This window comes from Caloenas nicobarica, chromosome 27, assembly GCF_036013445.1.
Source record: "Caloenas nicobarica isolate bCalNic1 chromosome 27, bCalNic1.hap1, whole genome shotgun sequence".
NCBI lineage: Eukaryota > Metazoa > Chordata > Aves > Columbiformes > Columbidae > Caloenas > Caloenas nicobarica.
The window spans coordinates 4,998,870-5,020,551 of record NC_088271.1 but is presented as its reverse complement, the minus strand read 5'-3'; the positions used below and the strand labels follow the sequence as shown (position 1 = coordinate 5,020,551).

At 48.5% G+C, this 21,682-nt stretch overlaps 1 protein-coding gene across 1 annotated transcript; it reads left to right on the top strand.

Annotated features, from left to right (window-relative positions):
• Positions 1-1,228: 1,228 nt before the first annotated feature.
• Positions 1,229-19,006, top strand: LOC135999020 (butyrophilin subfamily 1 member A1-like). Its single transcript, XM_065652412.1, has 11 exons — positions 1,229-1,316; positions 2,045-2,392; positions 3,404-3,673; positions 4,032-4,148; positions 9,221-9,241; positions 9,856-9,876; positions 10,497-10,517; positions 10,801-10,821; positions 17,376-17,408; positions 18,276-18,340; positions 18,554-19,006. Exons 1-11 carry the CDS (start codon positions 1,229-1,231, stop codon positions 19,004-19,006), a joined length of 1,458 nt encoding a protein of 485 aa, XP_065508484.1.
• Positions 19,007-21,682: the final 2,676 nt, after the last annotated feature.

Below are 21,682 nucleotides of genomic sequence, written 5' to 3'. Positions count from 1 at the left end.
TAGTCCAATATCCAGCCCCCCCCCACTCCAATATCCATCCCCTCCCCAGTCCAATACCCATCCCCTCCCCAGTCCAATATCCATCCCCTCCCCAGCCTGATATCCATCCCCTCCCAAGCCCAATATCCATCCCCTCTCCAGTCCAATATCCATCCCCTCCCAAGCGCAATATCCAGCCCCTCCCCAGTCCAATATCCATCCCCTCCCCAGTCCAATATCCAGCCCCTCCCCAGCCCATGGAGCCACGGGAGGAGGCTGCCGTACCAGCCGCAGCTGCACCGGGTCCCTGTGGCAGGGACGTGCAGGCGGACACTGCCAGAAGAGCTCTTCCAGAGCAAAAGCATTGCCAAAAACCCTTCAAATCGCTCAGCAACTTTCATTTTTGAGCGGAGGCAGCTCAGAAGGAAATGAGTGAGAGACTGGGACATAGAGTGACATTTTTGTTTAGTTTTTAACAGGGAAATGCACAGCTCAGATGGGGTGAACCCCGGACACTCCGGTGACAGCCGAGCAGCTCCTGCCCCGTGAGAGATCTCGGTTCCTCCAGGTACGCGGCATCTCTTGCAAAGCTGCAGATTGAAATCGCTTTCTGCTGTCTGCCAAACTTCGTCGTGGTTTTCACCACTCGTTATGAAAGCCGGGACTAAGTGGGTGATAAGAGGGTTCAGGGGCTTCAGAGCAGGGCCAGGTCCCATCCTGGCTGGGTGTTGAATTAATGTTCTGGTTCTTTTGCTTTCCCTGGTCTGAGACATCAGTCCAGTGGCAGGGGATGTGCGACCGAGTCCCGAATTTGTCCCAGAGGACGAGTGTGTGGCAACAGCTCAACGTGCATTTGGTCTGGGTTTCTCCTTCTCATCCTGCATGTTTCCATCTCTTTCTCAAGGCTGGATAAGAAAAGCAAGGGCTCATGTTGAAACAACTGCCACTTTGTCAGGGAATTAGAGGAGATGTTGCAGCTTGTCCTTTGTTTCCCCATGGGAAATTCCTGCAACTTTTATTACCAGTCAGATACTTTGTATGTAAAGCACCAAGCAAAGTCAGGCTGATGATGGAAAATTGAATTCAGCCTTCCGCATCTGAGGCTCTTCAGTAGCCATTATAAAAAGGGGCTGCAAGCAGTAAGAAACCCCTTTAAAAGTGAATTCTGCCTTTTATTCTATTCCCTTGTTTCTCCTCCCTTTCAGCCCTTCCATCTCTTTCCACGTCTCCAGGTTGTGCTCCAGTGAAGATGACGCTCTCCAGTTTCCTCCGGTGCTTGGCTCTGCCGGCTTTTATCGCTTATGGTTTATTTTTCCAAGTTCACGAGCTGCACTCAGGTAGGTGTCCCTCTGGTTTTTGCTGGTCCCTGGGACGTTGCTTCCAATCTCAGTGTCTTCCTGGCTACCGACGCACAGGAAATAGCCTTGGAAAAAATCTGTTTTAAAAAATATTCTGGGCTCTTTTTCTGTTAGATTGCTGACCTGAAGCTGCCCTGGCAAAAGGCTGCAACACAACAGTTGTCTTGAAAGTTGATTTCCTTTTGTTTTTCTTCAACCAGAAAACACTTCCTCTGTGAGTTGAGTGGCCAGTTTATTAATAAGCCTTTTCTTTTTAAATTTCCAAAGATGCTCAGAGCACCTGAGACGTTTTAAATTTCTGTTGTAATAGGTGCAAATAGCTGAGGATATTTGAGTTTTATTTGTATTCAAGTTCTCTCCTTTCTCCAGCCACCCACGCAGAAACCTTCCAGTCACTTCTTTCCTTCTTTATCCTGCTTTCTCCACACCCTCAGCAGCACAGGCAGCACTTGACCCTTAAGAACAAATTGTCTTTTAGGCATCTGAAGAACTTAGGTGGTAGCACAGGACAGGGAACCATGTGCTGCACAGTCAGGGTCCCTCTCCCAGCCCCCTCAATGGCTTGTCCCCCCAGCATGGTGACGCTCCAACACAATGACATAGCACATTGCACACAAACCATCTGGAGCAGCAGGCGCTGCTTTTCCAAGCTCGGTCACCACAGCAAACTCATGGTTATTTCTTCTTCCTTTGGGGTTTTCTCCCAGCTCCGCTCAAAGTGATGGGACCCCCCGGCCCCGTCACCGTGGCCATGGGCGAGGACGCGGTGCTGCCCTGCCGCTTCTCCCCCGTGCAGAGCACGCAAGACATGGAGGTGACCTGGTTTCGGGAGCAGCTCTTGCCCTTTGTGCATCACTACCAGGGGGGTCAGGACCAGTACCAGGACCAGATGCTGCAATATCAAGGACGCACAGAGCTGTGGAAGGACGGACTCACTGAGGGCAGCGTGAACTTGAAAATTTTCGATGTCCAACTATCTGACAGAGGGAATTACACCTGCTTTGTTCTCAATGGCTCAGACTATGATGAGGCTGTGGTGGAGCTGAAGGTGACAGGTCTGTACTCCATGTCCCAGGTGCCTCTAATTTACTTGCTCGTAGCCAGCATTCTTGTTCCCTGTCCTCCCCAGCAGCAATTTCAGGTGGTTGTGTAGGAAATACAGTTTAATTAAGTTCCATGTTTGAAAATACCAAGAAAGTATCATAGAAGTAAAATTGCCTACAAAGTGGCCATCAAGAACTTGTGAGATACTCTGCCTATTTCAGAGGTGTTCTTGAGATTTTTTTCTTCCTATAAATGGAAGTAAGAAAAAATTTGGCATTGAGTAATACAGTAGGAATGTCCCGGTTTGTGCTTTTCTATATTAATATCCAGACCTGTAGATTATTTTGATGCAGTAGCAGCCTCCAGAGCAGATCTTTGAGTTATGTGAAAAAGACTGCAAGAATCATAGAATCATAGAGAGTTTTGTGTTGGCAGGGATCTCCACAGGTCCCCCAGTGCCCCCGCTGCCATGAGCAGGGACATCTGCACCAGCTCAGGTTGCTCAGAGCCCCGTCCAGCCTGGCCTGGGATGTCTCCAGGGATAGTTCATCCACCACCTCTCTGGCCAACCTGGGCCAGGCTCTCACCGCCCTCAGGGCCAACAATTACTTCCTCGTGTCCAGACTGAATGTCCCTCCTTTATTTTGAAACCATCACTCCTTGTCCTGTCACAACAGGCCCTGCTCAAAAGTCTGTCTCCATCTTTCTTATGGGCCCCTTTTAAGTACGGAAAGGCCACAATAAGGTCTCCCTGGAGCTTCTCTTCTCCAGCTGAACCCCCCAACTCTCTCAGCCTGTCCTCCCAGCAGAGCTGTTCCAGCCTCGGGTCATTTCTGGGGCTCCTCTGGCCCCTCTCCAGCAGGTCCATTCCCTGTTGAAATGAAATGTCCTGACCCCACCTGACACTTGTCTTAAACCAAACCCCGGGACTTGTCTGTGTCCAAGTCCATCCCTTGTCAGGCAGAGGGACAGCCAGGCCACCCCGTTCCCGCAGGATCACTGGGGTGTCTGTGTCCCCGCAGCCAGCGGCTCTGCCCCGCTCGTCACGCTGGAGCGGTACCAGGACGGGGGGATCCGGGTGTCCTGCCGCTCGGCCGGCTGGTACCCGCGGCCCCAGCTGCTGTGGCGAGATCCCCACGGGCAGCATCTCCCATCCCTCTCGGAAAGCGTCACCCAGGACCAGAGAAGCCTCTTTGCGGTGGAAAGCAGCATCATCCTCACCAGGGGCACGAAGCAGAACTTCTCCTGCTGGGTCCGACACGTCCTGGACGGCCAAGAACACTGGCAGAATTTCTAAGTTGCATTTGTCAGGCTGCGTGTTCGGTGCATCCAGTGTTTTCTGCACCGTGCAGCTTGCTTTTTCTCAAAGGAGAAGAAAGCCTGATTTAACTAGAAAGAATTTGACTAGAAATTTATTTTTGCTTTAAAAAATCCCCCACAGAGTATGCAGACAAAACATCATCAATCACAGACAAGTGTGAAATTCCCCAAATAGGGTTTTTTTTTAAATTTTCTTTTTGTCACTTTGTCGAGTACACTCAAGAGGTAACTTTCACCTTTGATGGGATTCAGACCTGCGATGAGCTTGTATAACACAGAAATAATCCATTTCCCGTTGCTGCTTCAAATTGACCAAACCCCTTTGGGGACTTTATTTTTCAGATTCCTTCTTCCATAACGCACATCCTTGGATAATTGCCCTGGGCGTGTTCCTGGTTGTTCTGGTTGCTGTCCTTATTATCGCTGTTTATCTATGTAAAATTAAAGGTACTGTCCTGGTGCGGTGTTTGGGGAGGGAGATTCGTCCTGTTTGGCCATCTCTGGTTTTGGTGGATGAGTGGGTTTGGGAAATGTCGGGGTGGTCCTGGAGTCTTGTCTCGGTGTCTGGGACACACATGTGGTGCCAGGGAGCTTAAAGATCCTAGGATTTACGTTCTGGCAAGAAAAGAAAGGTTGTTTTTCCAACAAAAAGGTAGCAAAGAAGGATGTGGACATTAAAGCAGCATTAGCCAGACTTTCCTCCGACCCTGCCAACATTGCATTCCTCTCGCATAAATGTGATGATTTGCCAGACCCTGCAAAAAACACTGTTAAAGTGCAAAGGCAACCAAAAAGCGGTTGGGGGGTGGAGGGAACAGGAGAGAGAGAATTTGAGTCCAACAATTCAAGGTGATTGAGTATGGTTTGGCCAAGCGTTGGCAGAACCCCTCTCCTGCCCATATAGGCGATTATGGGTGAGGTTATATCCCAATCAATATCCCATAACCCACTTGTGCTGATTTATCTTCTTTTTCAGAGAACAAAGCTGAAGAACTTGGTGAGTGCCATTCTCCTTCCTACATGGGACACTTTTCCATTGGGCCATTTTCTCACCTGGGTTTTGCACCTACGTCCTGCTTCTGGTTTTCCTTTTGGGAAAGGGAAAAGTAGCAAATACCAAACTTGTTTCAGAGACATGATTGTCCTTTGTTCTCTATGTGTTTTTTAAGATATTGCCTGTGATCCTTCTATCCTAGGAAGAAAATCGTTTCACTTTTCAAAGAAAGTACAAACAGACCATAAATAGTCAGAACGGCTTTGAAGCTATGTGCCGTGACGTGACTTTCCCAAATATAGCAAGAATCCCAAAGATGTGCAACTGCACTGGCATATCATTATTTTGAGCTAATCCAGTACAAGTGTGTTCAGATTACCTCTCAACTGTGAGGTTTTTTTTTCTTAAAGCATGGAGAAGGTATGCAGTGCATAGAGCAGAAGGTAATTAAAGTTGGGTCTTTTGGAGTGCTGAATCATCTTCCCTGCTTTAATCTAGCTTCCTGGTAGTTCCTCTGCCGCAGCGATGCTGGTGGGACCAGGGATGCTTCTGCCAGGCCTCACTGTCCAGGAGGGCGTGTAACACTCAGACCTCTTGTTTGTTTGGTGCACGTCCCAGTTTCAGGCCAGTCTGGAGAGTCCAGGTCCTCAGTGCACAGTGCTGGCCACGCTTTAGACATGGGGGCTTCTTCAGTCTGAGGAGCTGGGTCACTTTAGCTTGGAGAAGAGGAGACTGAGGGGTGACGTCATTAATGTTTATAAATATGGAAAGGGTGAGTGTTACCAGGATGGAGCCAGGCTCTTCTCGGTGACAACCAGGGATAGGACAAGGGGCAATGGGTATAAACTGGAACACAGGAGCTTCCGTTTAAATATGAGAAGAAAGTTCTTCCTGGTGAGGGTGCCAGAGCCTGGCCCAGGCTGCCCAGGGAGGTTGTGGAGTCTCCTTCTCTGCAGACATTCCAACCCGCCTGGACACCTTCCTGTGTAACCTCATCTGGGTGTTCCTGCTCCGGCGGGGGGGTTGGACTGGATGAGCTTCCGAGGTCCCTTCCAGTCCCTGACATTCTGTGATTCTGTGTGATTCAGTGTGGAGTTCTGCTTGTCTCCTCTTCCTGCTATGCTCAATGTCATCTCTCTGCTTCGTTTTCTGCTCCCTGCACTAACATTGTCACCTTGTGCAGCTTCCTATGCCACAGTCTGACAGGCCCTGCAAAAATACCCAAAACCTTGCACTTTTGGGGCTTGGCAGGTCTCCTCCCTTTCTCAAAGACAAATAATACAGAGGAATAAGGGGAATGGAAATCCTCTATTTCTTACCAAAGGGAGCTGGGCTGGTGAGTCGCACAGGCACCGCAGCACTGCCAGACCCCCAGTGGCTGTAACTCCTGCTGTGGTTTGACCAGGGCTCTTTGGAAGGGATGATGTTCTCAATTATTTACATTTCTTTCTTTCCTTCATAGGAAAGCATGAGGAACAACTAGGTAAGCTTTACATTTGTTTTTCCAGAAACTGGGTAATTCCCTGAAATGGGAGAATTCATGGGGATGTGAGGGAGGTCAATGATTTGCTTGGTGGCTATAGAAAATTGTTAACTCTGTCTGTGAAACGGTGAAAAGGTGGTAATTGTAAGGAAAATCACTGCCAAACCCAAGAAAGCATGAACAGATGTTGTACCAACATGAATTTTACATTTCAAAGAGCTCTCAAGAGTCTTCCCAAAGCTGGTAGAAGCTTTGGGGTAGCACATTTCATTTTGCAAGGGCCTCAGCTGTGTCTCAGCACCAAGGAAACCCAGGACCAGGATGGTTCTGTAGCACTGAAGGAGAAGTTTAACCCCGTGCTCCTCCCTGGTCCATGCAAACCTGCCCCTTCACCGCTGCCCTGGAGCTGCAGCCCTGGCTGGACTCTGCCCGAGGCGGCTCTGGGGAGGGTGGCCAAGAGCTCCAGAAGTCTTGAGCAGACAGATCTTGGGGAGCTCCTGGGCTGCAGCTTTTCCATCATGAGCGATTTCAGCCTCTTCCCCACCCCAACAAGTGTATCGGTGGAAAAGGAATGGGCTTTGGTGGTGACGCTCTCTTCTGGTTTTGTTTTTCAGCGATGCGAGAGGCAGCACTGCGTATGTCCCACTCCCCGTCTTCCCGGTGAAATCCTCTGTGAAAACTTTCAGACTTTGTTATTCATCCTCTCGTTCTGTCTAAATGTTCTTCTTTCAGTAGATACTTTACTTCCCCCTCCCTGACACCCTAATCATGTGAAAATTTACTCTGAAAAGTCATTAGGATTTTTTGTCTGAGTGGCTGTCAAAGCTTTTTTACATGCTCATTTATTTTAAGTCGTGAAATAATATGGAAAACTTATTGAGGTTTTTATTTGAGGGAGAGAATACAGAAACCTGGGCTGTTGAGAATTCTCTTCTAAAAACTTAGATTGTTTGCTTACCAAGAAATTTAAAAAAAAATAAAATGAAGAGAGCATATTTGTTTGGTTGCAGCTCATAGAATTGCCAAGAAAGCTCTTTGGCTATTAAAAGTGAGCTCTTGCTAAATTGCTACCAATACAGGTTGATGGGGAACATCAGTACAGGCCCAGCCCACTCAGGAATCAGGAGCATCCTTGCAACCAGAGTGTCAATCAGCACATCTGCCCCCTTTCTCACAGCCTCTGCTCACGTGTCTGGTGGGATCCTGGGGAAGGGGCTGTGTCAAATAGTAACTTGTGTTTCTCTTTGTTGCTCAGGGGACCGCGATGCAGAAATCGGTGAGTTTCCTGTTCCTTACAAAGGATTTTTCACAGAGTCTGTATAGGGTGGTGGGTTTTGGTTTTTCCTTTTCACCGTTAAAGTGCAAAGTGAACCAAAAAGTGCTTGGGGGGTGGAGGGAAAAGGAGAGAGTAAATTTGAGTCAGACAATTCAAGGTGATTGAGGATGGTTTTGCCAAGCGTTGGCAGAACCCCCCTCCTGCCCGTGCAGGCAGTTACGGGTGAGGTTGTATCCCAATCAATATCCCATAACCCACTTGTGCTGATTTATCTTCTTTTTCAGAGAACCAAGCTGAAGAACTTGGTGAGTGCCATTCTCCTTCCTACACGGGACACGTTTCCATTGGGCCATTTTCTCACCTGGGTTTTGCTTCTATGTCCTGGTTTTGGTTTTCCTTTTGAGAAAGGAAAAGGTAGCAAATACCAAACTTGTTTCAGAGACATGATTGTCCTTTGTTCTCTGTGTGTTTTTAAGATATTGCCTGTGATCCTTCTATCCTAGGAAGAAAATCGTTTCACTTTTCAAAGAAAGTACAAACAGACCATAAATAGTCAGAACGGCTTTGAAGCTATGTGCCGTGACATGACTTTCCCAAATATAGCAAGAATCCCAAAGATGTGCAACTGCACTGGCATATCATTATTTTGAGCTAATCCAGTACAAGTGTGTTCAGATTACCTCTCAACTGTGAGGTTTTTTTTTCTTAAAGCATGGAGAAGGTATGCAGTGCATAGAGCAGAAGGTAATTAAAGTTTGGTCTTTTGGAGTGCTGAATCATCTTCCCTGCTTTAATCTCGCTTCCTGGTAGTTCCTCTGCCGCAGCGATGCTGGTGGGACCAGGGATGCTTCTGCCAGGCCTCACTGTCCAGGAGGGCGTGTAACACTCAGACCTCTTGTTTGTTTGGTGCACGTCCCAGTTTCAGGCCCATCTGGAGAGTCCAGGTCCTCAGTGCGCAGTGCTGGCCACGCTTTAGACATGGGGGCTTCTTCAGTCTGAGGAGCTGGGTCACTTTAGCTTGGAGAAGAGGAGACTGAGGGGCAACCTCATTAATGTTTATCAAAATGGAAAGGGTGAGTGTTACCAGGATGGAGCCAGGCTCTTCTCGGTGTCAACCAGGGATAGGACAAGGGGCAATGAGTATAAACTGGAACACAGGAGGTTCCACTTATATATGAGAAGAAACTTCTTCCTGGTGAGGGTGCCAGAGCCTGGCCCAGGCTGCCCAGGGAGGTTGTGGAGTCTCCTTCTCTGCAGACATTCCAACCCGCCTGGACACCTTCCTGCGTAACCTCATCTGGGTGTTCCTGCTCCAGCGGGGGGTTGGACTGGATGAGCTTCCGAGGTCCCTTCCAGTCCCTGACATTCTGTGATTCTGTGCGATTCAGTGTGGAGTTCTGCTTGTCTCTTCTTCCCGCTCTGCTCAATGTCATCTCTCTGCTTCGTTTTCTGCTCCCTGCACTAACATTGTCACCTTGTGCAGCTTCCCATGCCACAGTCTGACAGGCCCTGTAAAAAAAACCCCAAATCTTACCCTTTTGGGGCCTGGCAGGGCTCCTCCCTTTCTCAAAGACAAATAATACAGACGAATAAGGGGAATGGAAATCCTCTATTTCTTACCAAAGGGAGCTGGGCTGGGCTGGGCACAGGCACCGCAGCACTGCCAGACCCCCAGTGGCTGTAACTCCTGCTGTGGTTTGACCAGGGCTCTTTGGAAGGGATGATTCTCTCAATTATCTACATTTCTTTCTTTCTTTCCTTCATAGGAAAGCGTGAGGAGCAACTAGGTAAGCTTTACATTTGTTTTCCCAGAAACTGGGTAATTCCCTGAAATGGGAGAATTCATGGGGATGTGAGGGAGGTCAATGATTTGCCCGGTGGCTATAGAAAATTGTTAACTCTGTCTGTGAAACATTGAAAAGGTGGTAATTGTAAGGAAAATCACTGCCAAACCCAAGAAAGCATGAACAGATGTTGTACCAACATGAATTTTACATTTCAAAGAGCTCTCAAGAGTCTTCCCAAAGCTGGTAGAAGCTTTGGGGTAGCACATTTCATTTTGCAAGGGCCTCAGCTGTGTCTCAGCACCAAGGAAACCCAGGACCAGGATGGTTCTGTAGCACTGAAGGAGAAGTTTAACCCCGTGCTCCTCCCTGGTCCATGCAAACCTGCCCCTTCACCGCTGCCCTGGAGCTGCAGCCCTGGCTGGACTCTGCCCGAGGCGGCTCTGGGGAGGGTGGCCAAGAGCCCCAAAAGTCTTGAGCAGAAAGATCTTGGGGAGCTCCTGGGCTGCAGCTTTTCCATCATGAGCGATTTCAGCCTCCTCCCCATCCCAGCAAGTGTATCGGTGAAAAAGGAATGGGCTTTGGTGGTGATGCTCTGTTCTGGTTTTGTTTTTCAGCGATGCGAGAGGCAGCACTGCGTAAGTCCCGCTCCCCGTCTTCCCGGTGAAATCCTCTGTGAAAGCTTTCAGACTTTGTTATTCATCCTCTCGTTCTGTCTAAATGTTCTTCTTTCAGTAGATACTTTACTTCCCCCTCCCTGACACCCTAATCATGTGAAAATTTACTCTGAAAAGTCATTAGGATTTTTTGTCTGAGTGGCTGTCAAAGCTTTTTTACATGCTCATTTATTTTAAGTCGTGAAATAATATGGAAAACTTATTGAGGTTTTTATTTGAGGGAGAGAATACAGAAACCTGGGCTGTTGAGAATTCTCTTCTAAAAACTTAGATTGTTTGCTTACCAAGAAATTTAAAAAAAAATAAAATGAAGAGAGCATATTTGTTTGGTTGCAGCTCATAGAATTGCCAAGAAAGCTCTTTGGCTATTAAAAGTGAGCTCTTGCTAAATTGCTACCAATACAGGTTGATGGGGAACATCAATACAGGCCCAGCCCACTCAGGAATCAGGAGCATCCTTGCAACCAGAGTGTCAATCAGCACATCTGCCCCCTTCATCACAGCCTCTGCTCACGTGTGTGGTGGGATCCTGGGGAAGGGGCTGTGTCAAATAGTAACTTGTGTTTCTCTTTGTTGCTCAGGGGACCGCGATGCAGAAATCGGTGAGTTTCCTGTTCCTTACAAAGGATTTTTCACAGAGTCTGTATAGGGTGGTGGGTTTTGGTTTTTCCTTTTCACCGTTAAAGTGCAAAGTGAACCAAAAAGTGCTTGGGGGTGGAGGGAAAAGGAGAGAGTAAATTTGAGTCAGACAATTCAAGGTGATTGAGGATGGTTTTGCCAAGCGTTGGCCCAACCCCCCTCCTGCCCGTGCAGGCAGTTACGGGTGAGGTTGTATCCCAATCAATATCCCATAACCCACTTGTGCTGATTTATCTTCTTTTTCAGAGAAGCAAGCTGAAGAACTTGGTGAGTGCCATTCTCCTTCCTACACGGGACACGTTTCCATTGGGCCATTTTCTCACCTGGGTTTTGCTTCTATGTCCTGGTTTTGGTTTTCCTTTTGAGAAAGGAAAAGGTAGCAAATACCAAACTTGTTTCAGAGACATGATTGTCCTTTGTTCTCTGTGTGTTTTTAAGATATTGCCTGTGATCCTTCTATCCTAGGAAGAAAATCGTTTCACTTTTCAAAGAAAGTACAAACAGACCATAAATAGTCAGAACGGCTTTGAAGCTATGTGCCGTGACATGACTTTCCCAAATATAGCAAGAATCCCAAAGATGTGCAACTGCACTGGCATATCATTATTTTGAGCTAATCCAGTACAAGTGTGTTCAGATTACCTCTCAACTGTGAGGTTTTTTTTTCTTAAAGCATGGAGAAGGTATGCAGTGCATAGAGCAGAAGGTAATTAAAGTTTGGTCTTTTGGAGTGCTGAATCATCTTCCCTGCTTTAATCTCGCTTCCTGGTAGTTCCTCTGCCGCAGCGATGCTGGTGGGACCAGGGATGCTTCTGCCAGGCCTCACTGTCCAGGAGGGCGTGTAACACTCAGACCTCTTGTTTGTTTGGTGCACGTCCCAGTTTCAGGCCCATCTGGAGAGTCCAGGTCCTCAGTGCGCAGTGCTGGCCACGCTTTAGACATGGGGGCTTCTTCAGTCTGAGGAGCTGGGTCACTTTAGCTTGGAGAAGAGGAGACTGAGGGGCAACCTCATTAATGTTTATCAAAATGGAAAGGGTGAGTGTTACCAGGATGGAGCCAGGCTCTTCTCGGTGTCAACCAGGGATAGGACAAGGGGCAATGAGTATAAACTGGAACACAGGAGCTTCCGTTTAAATATGAGAAGAAAGTTCTTCCTGGTGAGGGTGCCAGAGCCTGGCCCAGGCTGCCCAGGGAGGTTGTGGAGTCTCCTTCTCTGCAGACATTCCAACCCGCCTGGACACCTTCCTGTGTAACCTCATCTGGGTGTTCCTGCTCCGGCGGGGGGTTGGACTGGATGAGCTTCCGAGGTCCCTTCCAACCCCTGACATTCTGTGATTCTGTGTGATTCAGTGTGGAGTTCTGCTTGTCTCTTCTTCCCGCTCTGCTCAATGTCAGCTCTCTGCTTCGTTTTCTGCTCCCTGCACTAACATTGTCACCTTGTGCAGCTTCCCATGCCACTGTCTGCCAGGCCCTGCAAAAATACCCAAAACCTTGCACTTTTGGGGACCTGGCAGGGCTCCTCCCTTTCTCAAAGACAAATAATACAGGGGAATAAGGGGAATGGAAATCCTCTATTTCTTACCAAAGGGAGCTGGGCTGGGCTGGGCACAGGCACCGCAGCACTGCCAGACCCCCAGTGGCTATAACTCCTGCTGTGGTTTGACCAGGGCTCTTTGGAAGGGATGATGCTCTCAATTATCTACATTTCTTTCTTTCTTTCCTTCATAGGAAAGCGTGAGGAGCAACTAGGTAAGCTTTACATTTGTTTTCCCAGAAACTGGGTAATTCCCTGAAATGGGAGAATTCATGGGGATGTGAGGGAGGTCAATGATTTGCCTGGTGGCTATAGAAAATTGTTAACTCTGTCTGTGAAACGTTGAAAAGGTGGTAATTGTAAGGAAAATCACTGCCAAACCCAAGAAAGCATGAACAGATGTTGTACCAACATGAATTTTACATTTCAAAGAGCTCTCAAGAGTCTTCCCAAAGCTGGTAGAAGCTTTGGGGTAGCACATTTCATTTTGCAAGGGCCTCAGCTGTGTCTCAGCACCAAGGAAACCCAGGACCAGGATGGTTCTGTAGCACTGAAGGAGAAGTTTAACCCCGTACTCCTCCCTGGTCCATGCAAACCTGCCCCTTCACCGCTGCCCTGGAGCTGCAGCCCTGGCTGGACTCTGCCCGAGGCGGCTCTGGGGAGGGTGGCCAAGAGCTCCAAAAGTCTTGAGCAGAAAGATCTTGGGGAGCTCCTGGGCTGCAGCTTTTCCATCATGAGCGATTTCAGCCTCCTCCCCACCCCAACAAGTGTATCGGTGGAAAAGGAATGGGCTTTGGTGGTGACGCTCTGTTCTGGTTTTGTTTTTCAGCGATGCGAGAGGCAGCACTGCGTACGTCCCACTCCCCGTCTTCCCGGTGAAATCCTCTGTGAAAACTTTCAGACTTTGTTATTCATCCTCTCGTTCTGTCTAAATGTTCTTCTTTCAGTAGATACTTTACTTCCCCCTCCCTGACACCCTAATCATGTGAAAATTTACTCTGAAAAGTCATTAGGATTTTTTGTCTGAGTGGCTGTCAAAGCTTTTTTACATGCTCATTTATTTTAAGTCGTGAAATAATATGGAAAACTTATTGGGGTTTTTATTTGAGGGAGAGATTACAGGAACCTGGGCTGTTGAGAATTCTCTTCTAAAAACTTAGATTGTTTGCTTACCAAGAAATTTAAAAAAAAATAAAATGAAGAGAGCATATTTGTTTGGTTGCAGCTCATAGAATTGCCAAGAAAGCTCTTTGGCTATGAAAAGTGAGCTCTTGCTAAATTGCTACCAATACAGGTTGATGGGGAACATCAATACAGGCCCAGCCCACCCAGGAATCAGGAGCATCCTTGCAACCAGAGTGTCAATCAGCACATCTGCCCCCTTTCTCACAGCCTCTGCTCACGTGTGTGGTGGGATCCTGGGGAAGGGGCTGTGTCAAATAGTAACTTGTGTTTCTCTTTGTTGCTCAGGGGACCGTGATGCAGAAATTGGTGAGTTTCTTATTCCTTACAAAGGATTTTTCACAGAGTCTGTATAGGGTGGTGGGTTTTGGTTTTTCCTTTTCACCGTTAAAGTGCAAAGTGAACCAAAAAGTGCTTGGGGGGTGGAGGGAAAAGGAGAGAGTAAATTTGAGTCAGACAATTCAAGGTGATTGAGGATGGTTTTGCCAAGCGTTGGCCCAACCCCCCTCCTGCCCGTGCAGGCAGTTACGGGTGAGGTTGTATCCCAATCAATATCCCATAACCCACTTGTGCTGATTTATCTTCTTTTTCAGAGAAGCAAGCTGAAGAACTTGGTGAGTGCCATTCTCCTTCCTACACGGGACACGTTTCCATTGGGCCCTTTTCTCACCTGGGTTTTGCTTCTATGTCCTGGTTTTGGTTTTCCTTTTGAGAAAGGAAAAGGTAGCAAATACCAAACTTGTTTCAGAGACATGATTTTCCTTTGTTCTCTGTGTGTTTTTAAGATATTGCCTGTGATCCTTCTATCCTAGGAAGAAAATCATTTCACTTTTCAAAGAAAGTACAAACAGACCATAAATAGTCAGAACGGCTTTGAAGCTATGTGCCGTGACATGACTTTCCCAAATATAGCAAGAATCCCAAAGATGTGCAACTGCACTGGCATATCATTATTTTGAGCTAATCCAGTACAAGTGTGTTCAGATTACCTCTCAACTGTGAGGTTTTTTTTTCTTAAAGCATGGAGAAGGTATGCAGTGCATAGAGCAGAAGGTAATTAAAGTTGGGTCTTTTGGAGTGCTGAATCTTCTTCCCTGCTTTAATCTCGCTTCCTGGTAGTTCCTCTGCTGCAGCGATGCTGGTGGGACCAGGGATGCTTCTGCCAGGCCTCACTGTCCAGGAGGGCGCGTAACACTCAGACCTCTTGTTTGTTTGGTGCACGTCCCAGTTTCAGGCCAGTCTGGAGAGTCCAGGTCCTCAGTGCGCAGTGCTGGCCACGCTTTAGACATGGGGGCTTCTTCAGTCTGAGGAGCTGGGTCACTTTAGCTTGGAGAAGAGGAGACTGAGGGGTGACGTCATTAATGTTTATAAATATGGAAAGGGTGAGTGTTACCAGGATGGAGCCAGGCTCTTCTCGGTGACAACCAGGGATAGGACAAGGGGCAATGGGTATAAACTGGAAAACAGGAGGTTCCACTTATATATGAGAAGAAACTTCTTCCCGGTGAGGGTGCCAGAGCCTGGCCCAGGCTGCCCAGGGAGGTTGTGGAGTCTCCTTCTCTGCAGACATTCCAACCCGCCTGGACACCTTCCTGTGTAACCTCATCTGGGTGTTCCTGCTCCGGCGGGCGGGTTGGACTGGATGAGCTTCCGAGGTCCCTTCCAACCCCTGACATTCTGGGATTCTGTGTGATTCAGTGTGGAGTTCTGCTTGTCTCCTCTTCCTGCTATGCTCAATGTCAGCTCTCTGCTTCGTTTTCTGCTCCCTGCACTAACATTGTCACCTTGTGCAGCTTCCCATGCCACAGTCTGCCACGCCCTGTAAAAATACCCAAAACCTTGCACTTTTGGGGGCCTGGCAGGGCTCCTCCCTTTCTCAAAGACAAATAATACAGAGGAATAAGGGGAATGGAAATCCTCTATTTCTTACCAAAGGGAGCTGGGCTGGGCTGGGCACAGGCACCGCAGCACTGCCAGACCCCCAGTGGCTGTAACTCCTGCTGTGGTTTGACCAGGGCTCTTTGGAAGGGATGATGTTCTCAATTATTTACATTTCTTTCTTTCCTTCATAGGAAAGCATGAGGAACAACTAGGTAAGCTTTACATTTGTTTTCCCAGAAACTAGGTAATTCCCTGAAATGGGAGAATTCATGGGGATGTGAGGGAGGTCAATGATTTGCTTGGTGGCTATAGAAAATTGTTAACTCTGTCTGTGAAACGTTGAAAAGGTGGTAATTGTAAGGAAAATCACTGCCAAACCCAAGAAAGCATGAACAGATGTTGTACCAACATGAATTTTACATTTCAAAGAGCTCTCAAGAGTCTTCCCAAAGCTGGTAGAAGCTTTGGGGTAGCACATTTCATTTTGCAAGGGCCTCAGCTGTGTCTCAGCACCAAGGAAACCCAGGAGCAGGATGGTTCTGTAGCACTGAAGGAGAAGTTTAACCCCGTGCTCCTCCCTGGTCCATGCAAACCTGCCCCTTCACCGCTGCCCTGGAGCTGCAGCCCTGGCTGGACTCTGCCCGAGGTGGCTCTGGGGGGGGTGGCCAAGAGCTCCAAAAGTCTTGAGCAGAAAGATCTTGGGGAGCTCCTGGGCTGCAGCTTTTCCATCATGAGCGATTTCAGCCTCCTCCCCACCCCAACAAGTGTATCGGTGGAAAAGGAATGGGCTTTGGTGGTGATGCTCTGTTCTGGTTTTGTTTTTCAGCGATGCGAGAGGCAGCACTGCGTAAGTCCCGCTCCCTGTCTTCCTGGTGAAATCCTCTGTGAAAACTTTCAGACTTTGTTATTCATCCTCTCGTTCTGTCTAAATGTTCTTCTTTCAGTAGATACTTTACTTCCCCCTCCCTGACACCCTAATCATGTGAAAATTTACTCTGAAAAGTCATTAGGATTTTTTCTCTGAGTGGCTGTCAATGCTTTTTAACATGCTCATTCATTTTGAGTAGTGAAATAGTATGGAAAACTTATTGAGGTTTTTATTTGAGGGAGAGATTACAGAAACCTAGGCTGTTGAGAATCCTCTTTTAAAAACTTAGATTGTTTGCTTAACAAGAAATTTAAAAAAATAGAATTGAAGAGAGCATATTTGTTTGGTTGCAGCTCATAGAATTGCCAAGAAAGCTCTTTGGCTATTAAAAGTGAGCTCTTGCTAAATTGCTACCAATACAGGTTGATGGGGAACATCAATACAGGCCCAGCCCACTCAGGAATCAGGAGCATCCTTGCAACCAGAGTGTCAATCAGCACATCTGCCCCCTTTCTCACAGCCTCTGCTCACGTGTGTGGTGGGATCCTGGGGAAGGGGCTGTGTCAAATAGTAACTTGTGTTTCTCTTTGTTGCTCAGGGGACCGTGATGCAGAAATTGGTGAGTTTCCTGTTCCTTACAAAGGATTTTTCACAGAGTCTGTATAGGGTGGTGGGTTTTGGTTTTTCCTTTTCACTGTTAAAGTGCAAAGTGAACCAAAAAGTGCTTGGGGGGGGGAGGGAAAAGGAGAGAGTGAATTTGAGTCAGACAATTCAAGGTGATTGAAGATGGTTTGGCCAAGCATTGGCAGAACCCTTCTCCTGCCCGTGCAGGTGGTTATCGTTGAGGTTATATCCCAATCAATATCCCACAACCCATTTGTGCTGATTTATCTTCTTTTTCAGAGAAGCAAGCTGAAGAACTTGGTGAGTACCATTCTCCTTCCTACATGAGACACTTTTCCACTGAGTCATTTTCTCACCTGGGTTTTGCTTCTATGTCCTCGTTTTGGTTTTCCTTTTGGGAAAGGAAAAGGTAGCAAATACCAAACTTGTTTCAGAGACATGATTGTCCTTTGTTCTCTATGTGTTTTTAAGATATTGCCTGTGATCCTTCTATCCTAAGAAGAAAATCGTTTCACTTTTCAAAGAAAGTACAAACAGACCATAAATAGTCAGGACAGATTTGAAGCTGTGTGCTGTGACATAACTTTCACAAATATAGCAACAATTCAGAAGATGTTCAACTGCACTGGGATATTATTAATCTGAGCTAATCCAATACAAGTGTGTTCAGATTACCTCTCAACTGTGATTTTTTTCTTTTTTCTTTTATCTTTTTTTTTTTTTTTAATAAAGCATGGAGAAGATATGCAATGCCTATAGAAGAAGGTAATTAAAGTTTGGTCTTTTGGGGTGCTGAATCATCTTCCCTGCTTTAATCTCGCTTCCTAGTAGTTCCTCTGCCACAGCGATGCTGGTGGGACCAGGGATGCTTCTGCCAGGACTCACTGTCCAGGAGGGCGCGTAACACTCAGATCTCTTGTTTGTTTGGTGCACGTCCCTGTTTCAGGCCCATCTGGAGAGTCTTGGTCCTCAGTGCGCAGTGCTGGCCACGCTTTAGACATGGAGGCTTCTTCAGTCTGAGGAGCTGGGTCACTTTAGCTTGGAGAAGAGGAAATAAGGGGCGACTTCATTAATGATTATCATTATGGAAAGGGTGAGTGTCACGAGGATGGAGCCAGGCTCTTCTCGGTGACAGCCACTGATAGGACAAGGAGCAATGGGAGCAAACTTGAACACAGGAGGATCCATTTAAATATGAGAAAAAACTTCTTCACAGTGAGGGTGCCAGAGCCTGGCCCAGGCTGCCCAGGGAGGTTGTGGAGTCTCCTTCTCTGCAGACATTCCAACCCGCCTGGACACCTTCCTGTGTAACCTCATCTGGGTGTTCCTGCTCCGGCGGGGGGGTTGGACTGGATGAGCTTTTGAGGTCCCTTCCAATCCCTGACATTCTGGGATTCTGTGATTCTGTGTGATTCAGTCTGGAGTTCTCCTGGTCTTCTCTCTCTGCTCTGCTCAATGTCACCTCTCTGCTTTGTTTTCTGCTCCTTGCAATAACCTTGTCACCTTGTGCAGCTTCCCATGCCACAGTCTGCCAGCTATCGCTTGCACTCTTTCTCTTCCTTATGCAGTCCCAGCAAAGCTCTTTATTGGGGTGAGCTCTGCCCTGATTTGTTGACTCCATCCCTCCTGCAGTGAAGGTGGTTCTGGATTCCGACACAGCCCACAGCGGCCTTCTCTTGTCTGATGAGTACAAAAGTGCGAGACGAGAAGAGAAGGAAAGAGAAGACATGGGAAGAGAAGAGAAAAGAAGGAAAGAGGAGAGAAGGGAAGAGGAGAGAAAGGAAGTAAAGAGAAGGGATGAGGAGAGAAGGGAAGAGAAAACAAAGGAAGAGAAGCAAAGAGAAGAGAAGACAAGACAAGAGAATAGAAGACAAGACAAGAGAATAGAAGACAAGAGAAAAGAAGTGGAGAAGAGAAGAGAAGAGAAGCCGCGGGTCGTCCCTGACGTCCCCAAGAGATTTGACTTATGGCGCTGTGTGTTGGGTCATGAAGGCTTCACCTCAGGGAGATGTTACTGGGAGGTGGAGGTGGAGGACAGAGGAGGATGGACTGTGGGGGTGTGTAGGGAAGATGTGAAAAGGACGGGCAACATTGTATTTAAACCAGACGAGGGTTTCTGGGCAGTGGGGCAGTGGGAAGGGCGCTTCCAAGCTCTCACGTCCCCTGCTCGCACTTTCCTTTCTGAAATCCAAGCTCCCAAGCGGATCCGGGTCTCACTGTGTTATGAAGAGGGGCGGGTGTCATTTTTCAGTGTTGATGAGAACATTCCCATCTTCACGTTTACACAGACATCATTTGAGGGGAAAAAAGTCTACCCTTGGTTCTGGCTGGGTTGTGGGACACGGCTCAAAGTGTGGCCTTGATGGGGGGGGGGAGCAAGAGAAGGTTTTCTAGGGGACCTTGGCAGTTCAGACTCACAGCAGGATTTAGGTTGGAAGGAACTGGTAGAGATTTCTGTTGCAGCCACCTACTCTCAGCAAGGCTACCCTCCAAGTAGCCTAAGGTGTCTTTGAACCTCGCTCAGCTGAATTGTGTAGCACGTCCAAGAGTGGAGATCTCGTTACGTCTCTGACTTCTGGCTGGTGCTGCACCTCTCTCAAGGGGAAGAATTAGCCCTTTGTGCTTGAACAGAGTTTCCGCAGCTGCAATTCATGACCGTCGCCTTTCATCCCCGCTCTCTACCATTTGAACAACACTCTCCCTGAAGACATTCCTGCAGCAGGGATCGCTTTCTAAATGTACAGAATAAAGTGACTTCAGTGGGATTTGTCTGTGTGTCAGCACCAAATGTCTGTGTCCAAGGTGTTGCCTTCACCTCCTTTTAGCCTGTGAGGAGTACCAGGGACCTTTGAGAAAACGGTTCACTGCATTCTATAGGATACAATGAAGGCACGTATGTCAGTGGGTCGGTCCATGACTGTGTGTGTCTCCAGCACAAGCCTAGGTGACGAGCTCACCTGTGACCTGGAGACAGCTAACACTGGGAAGTGGATCCCCCCTTACAACTCTGAGTCACCTGGAGCAGACTCAGAATGTCCTATGGGGGCTGAAATGAAGCTGGAGAAACCAAAATTTCTCATGGAGAAAGGCATCTCGTCAGCATGGGGGTGGCCCTTGCTTCTAGGGCTCTGAAGAGACACTTGTTAGACATTTGTGTCCCTAACAAAGTTGTGTAGGAAGGTGAACATACAGACTGTGTTTTCTGCACTGGAGAATGTGCACCGTGCTCCTCAGGCCAGGAGCCATGAGGTTGCATGTTTCTATGACCCTTGGACACCATCACCTCATGATCCTCTTCCTCTTTTGGAGATAAGATAGATGAGAACAGACAGGGCCTGTTGTGACAGGACAAGGAGTGATGCTTTTAAACTAAAGGAGGGAGATTCAGGCTGGACATGAGGAAGAAATTGCTGCCCCTGAGGGTGGTGAGAGCCTGTCCCAGGTTGGCCAGAGAGGTGGTGGATGAACCATCCCTGGAGACATCCCAGGCCAGGCTGGACAGGGCTCTGAGCAACCTGAGCTGGTGCAGATGTCCCTGCTCATGGCAGGGGGGGCACTGGGGGAGCTGGGAAGGTCCCTTCCAACCCAAACTGTTCTATGATTCTATGATTTCCTCTCCCCTGCCCAGAGGTGGGAAACCCCCTTGTCCTGGACTGCCCCAGCCTCAGTGCTGCCCTGATCCTGCCCCTGCTCCTCATCCAGGAGCTGCCATGCCATCCCTGGCCAAGGAGACCCCAGTGTCCTGGAGGAGGATCCACCTGAGTGGGTGGGTGCACGTCTGCTCTGCAGACACCTGGACCTGAGCTTAGGTGGCTCTAGTGCTGCATGACTAAAACAGGCACATCTGGGCACAAACAAGTGCAGACCGCAATGGATGTTACCCCAAGACCTGCGACCCCAAATTCCTGTTTGTTTCTGTGGACAGCATTGGGAGCCAAGGATGGGCCATTGTCATTGGTGGTGGGTCTACAGATAAGCACAAGGAGTTCAGCTGGGGGGGTCACAGCCACCAAGTCTCAACTCCATCACAAGCCCAGGCTGGGACAAGCCCCAGGTGTTGGGACCTTAAATAGCTGTTCTACAGCAGAAGCAGGAGGCTTATGGCTCCTCAACAGAGGACAGATCCACCACCTCTTCCCTTCTGAAAACTCACCTCATCCACTCATCTCCTCCACCTCGTTGACCAGGGTCTCCTTCTGTTTCTCTCCTTCCACTGCGTTGGCTGAGAATCCACAGGAGGGTATGCGGGATTCTCTGCTGAAAGTGGAAATTGCAAGACTCAGAGGCTGCCTGAAGATGATAAAAAAGCAGAAGGAATGATGACAGAGTCACAGCGTTCAGGCACTTTTCAGACAGCCAGCACTCACCTGTTGGCTGACTGCAGGAAAGGAGGTTTTGGATGGTCTGGAGGTCTCCAGTCTGCTCTCCACTGCCCTCAGCTCATCAGCTCCTGGCTGGACTGGGCTTGCAGAGCATTTCCAGCTTGTTTGAGGGAGGAGATCAAAGCCCAGAGGGGCTGGATTGTCTGGAGAGCACAGCTGGAGTCCAGCATCCTCTCTGGGGTACCACAGCACGGGAGCTTCCACCTCCCCTCCTCCTGGTGACTCCCTCCCACACCCTGAAGCTGTCACGGGTGTGTGACCTCCTCTGACACTTGAGTTTGGGAGCTCCCTCCCAACGTTCCTGCAGTGCCCCTGTCCTGTTTGCATCACAGGATCTGCCACATCTCCCCGCTTCGTCCAGCTGCGGGTGGGTGATAAGAGCCTGCGGCACTGCTGCGTGCCCAGAGCCCTCCTGGGCCAGCAGCACCATGTGCACGTCCAGTCCAGTGGGATGTCACCTGGGGACTCCAGCCCCAGAGCACTGGCCATGTTCTGGGTGTCCAGGTCACATAGGGTGATGAGGGAAGATATCCGGCTCCTTTCAGCTGCTGCTTGCCCAGATTTGTCTGGCTGCCAGTGCATTTCAGGGTGACGTTTGCAGGGCATGTATTGCCTCGATTACGTAACGGTGGACAGCAGGTGCTGGGCTTTGCATCC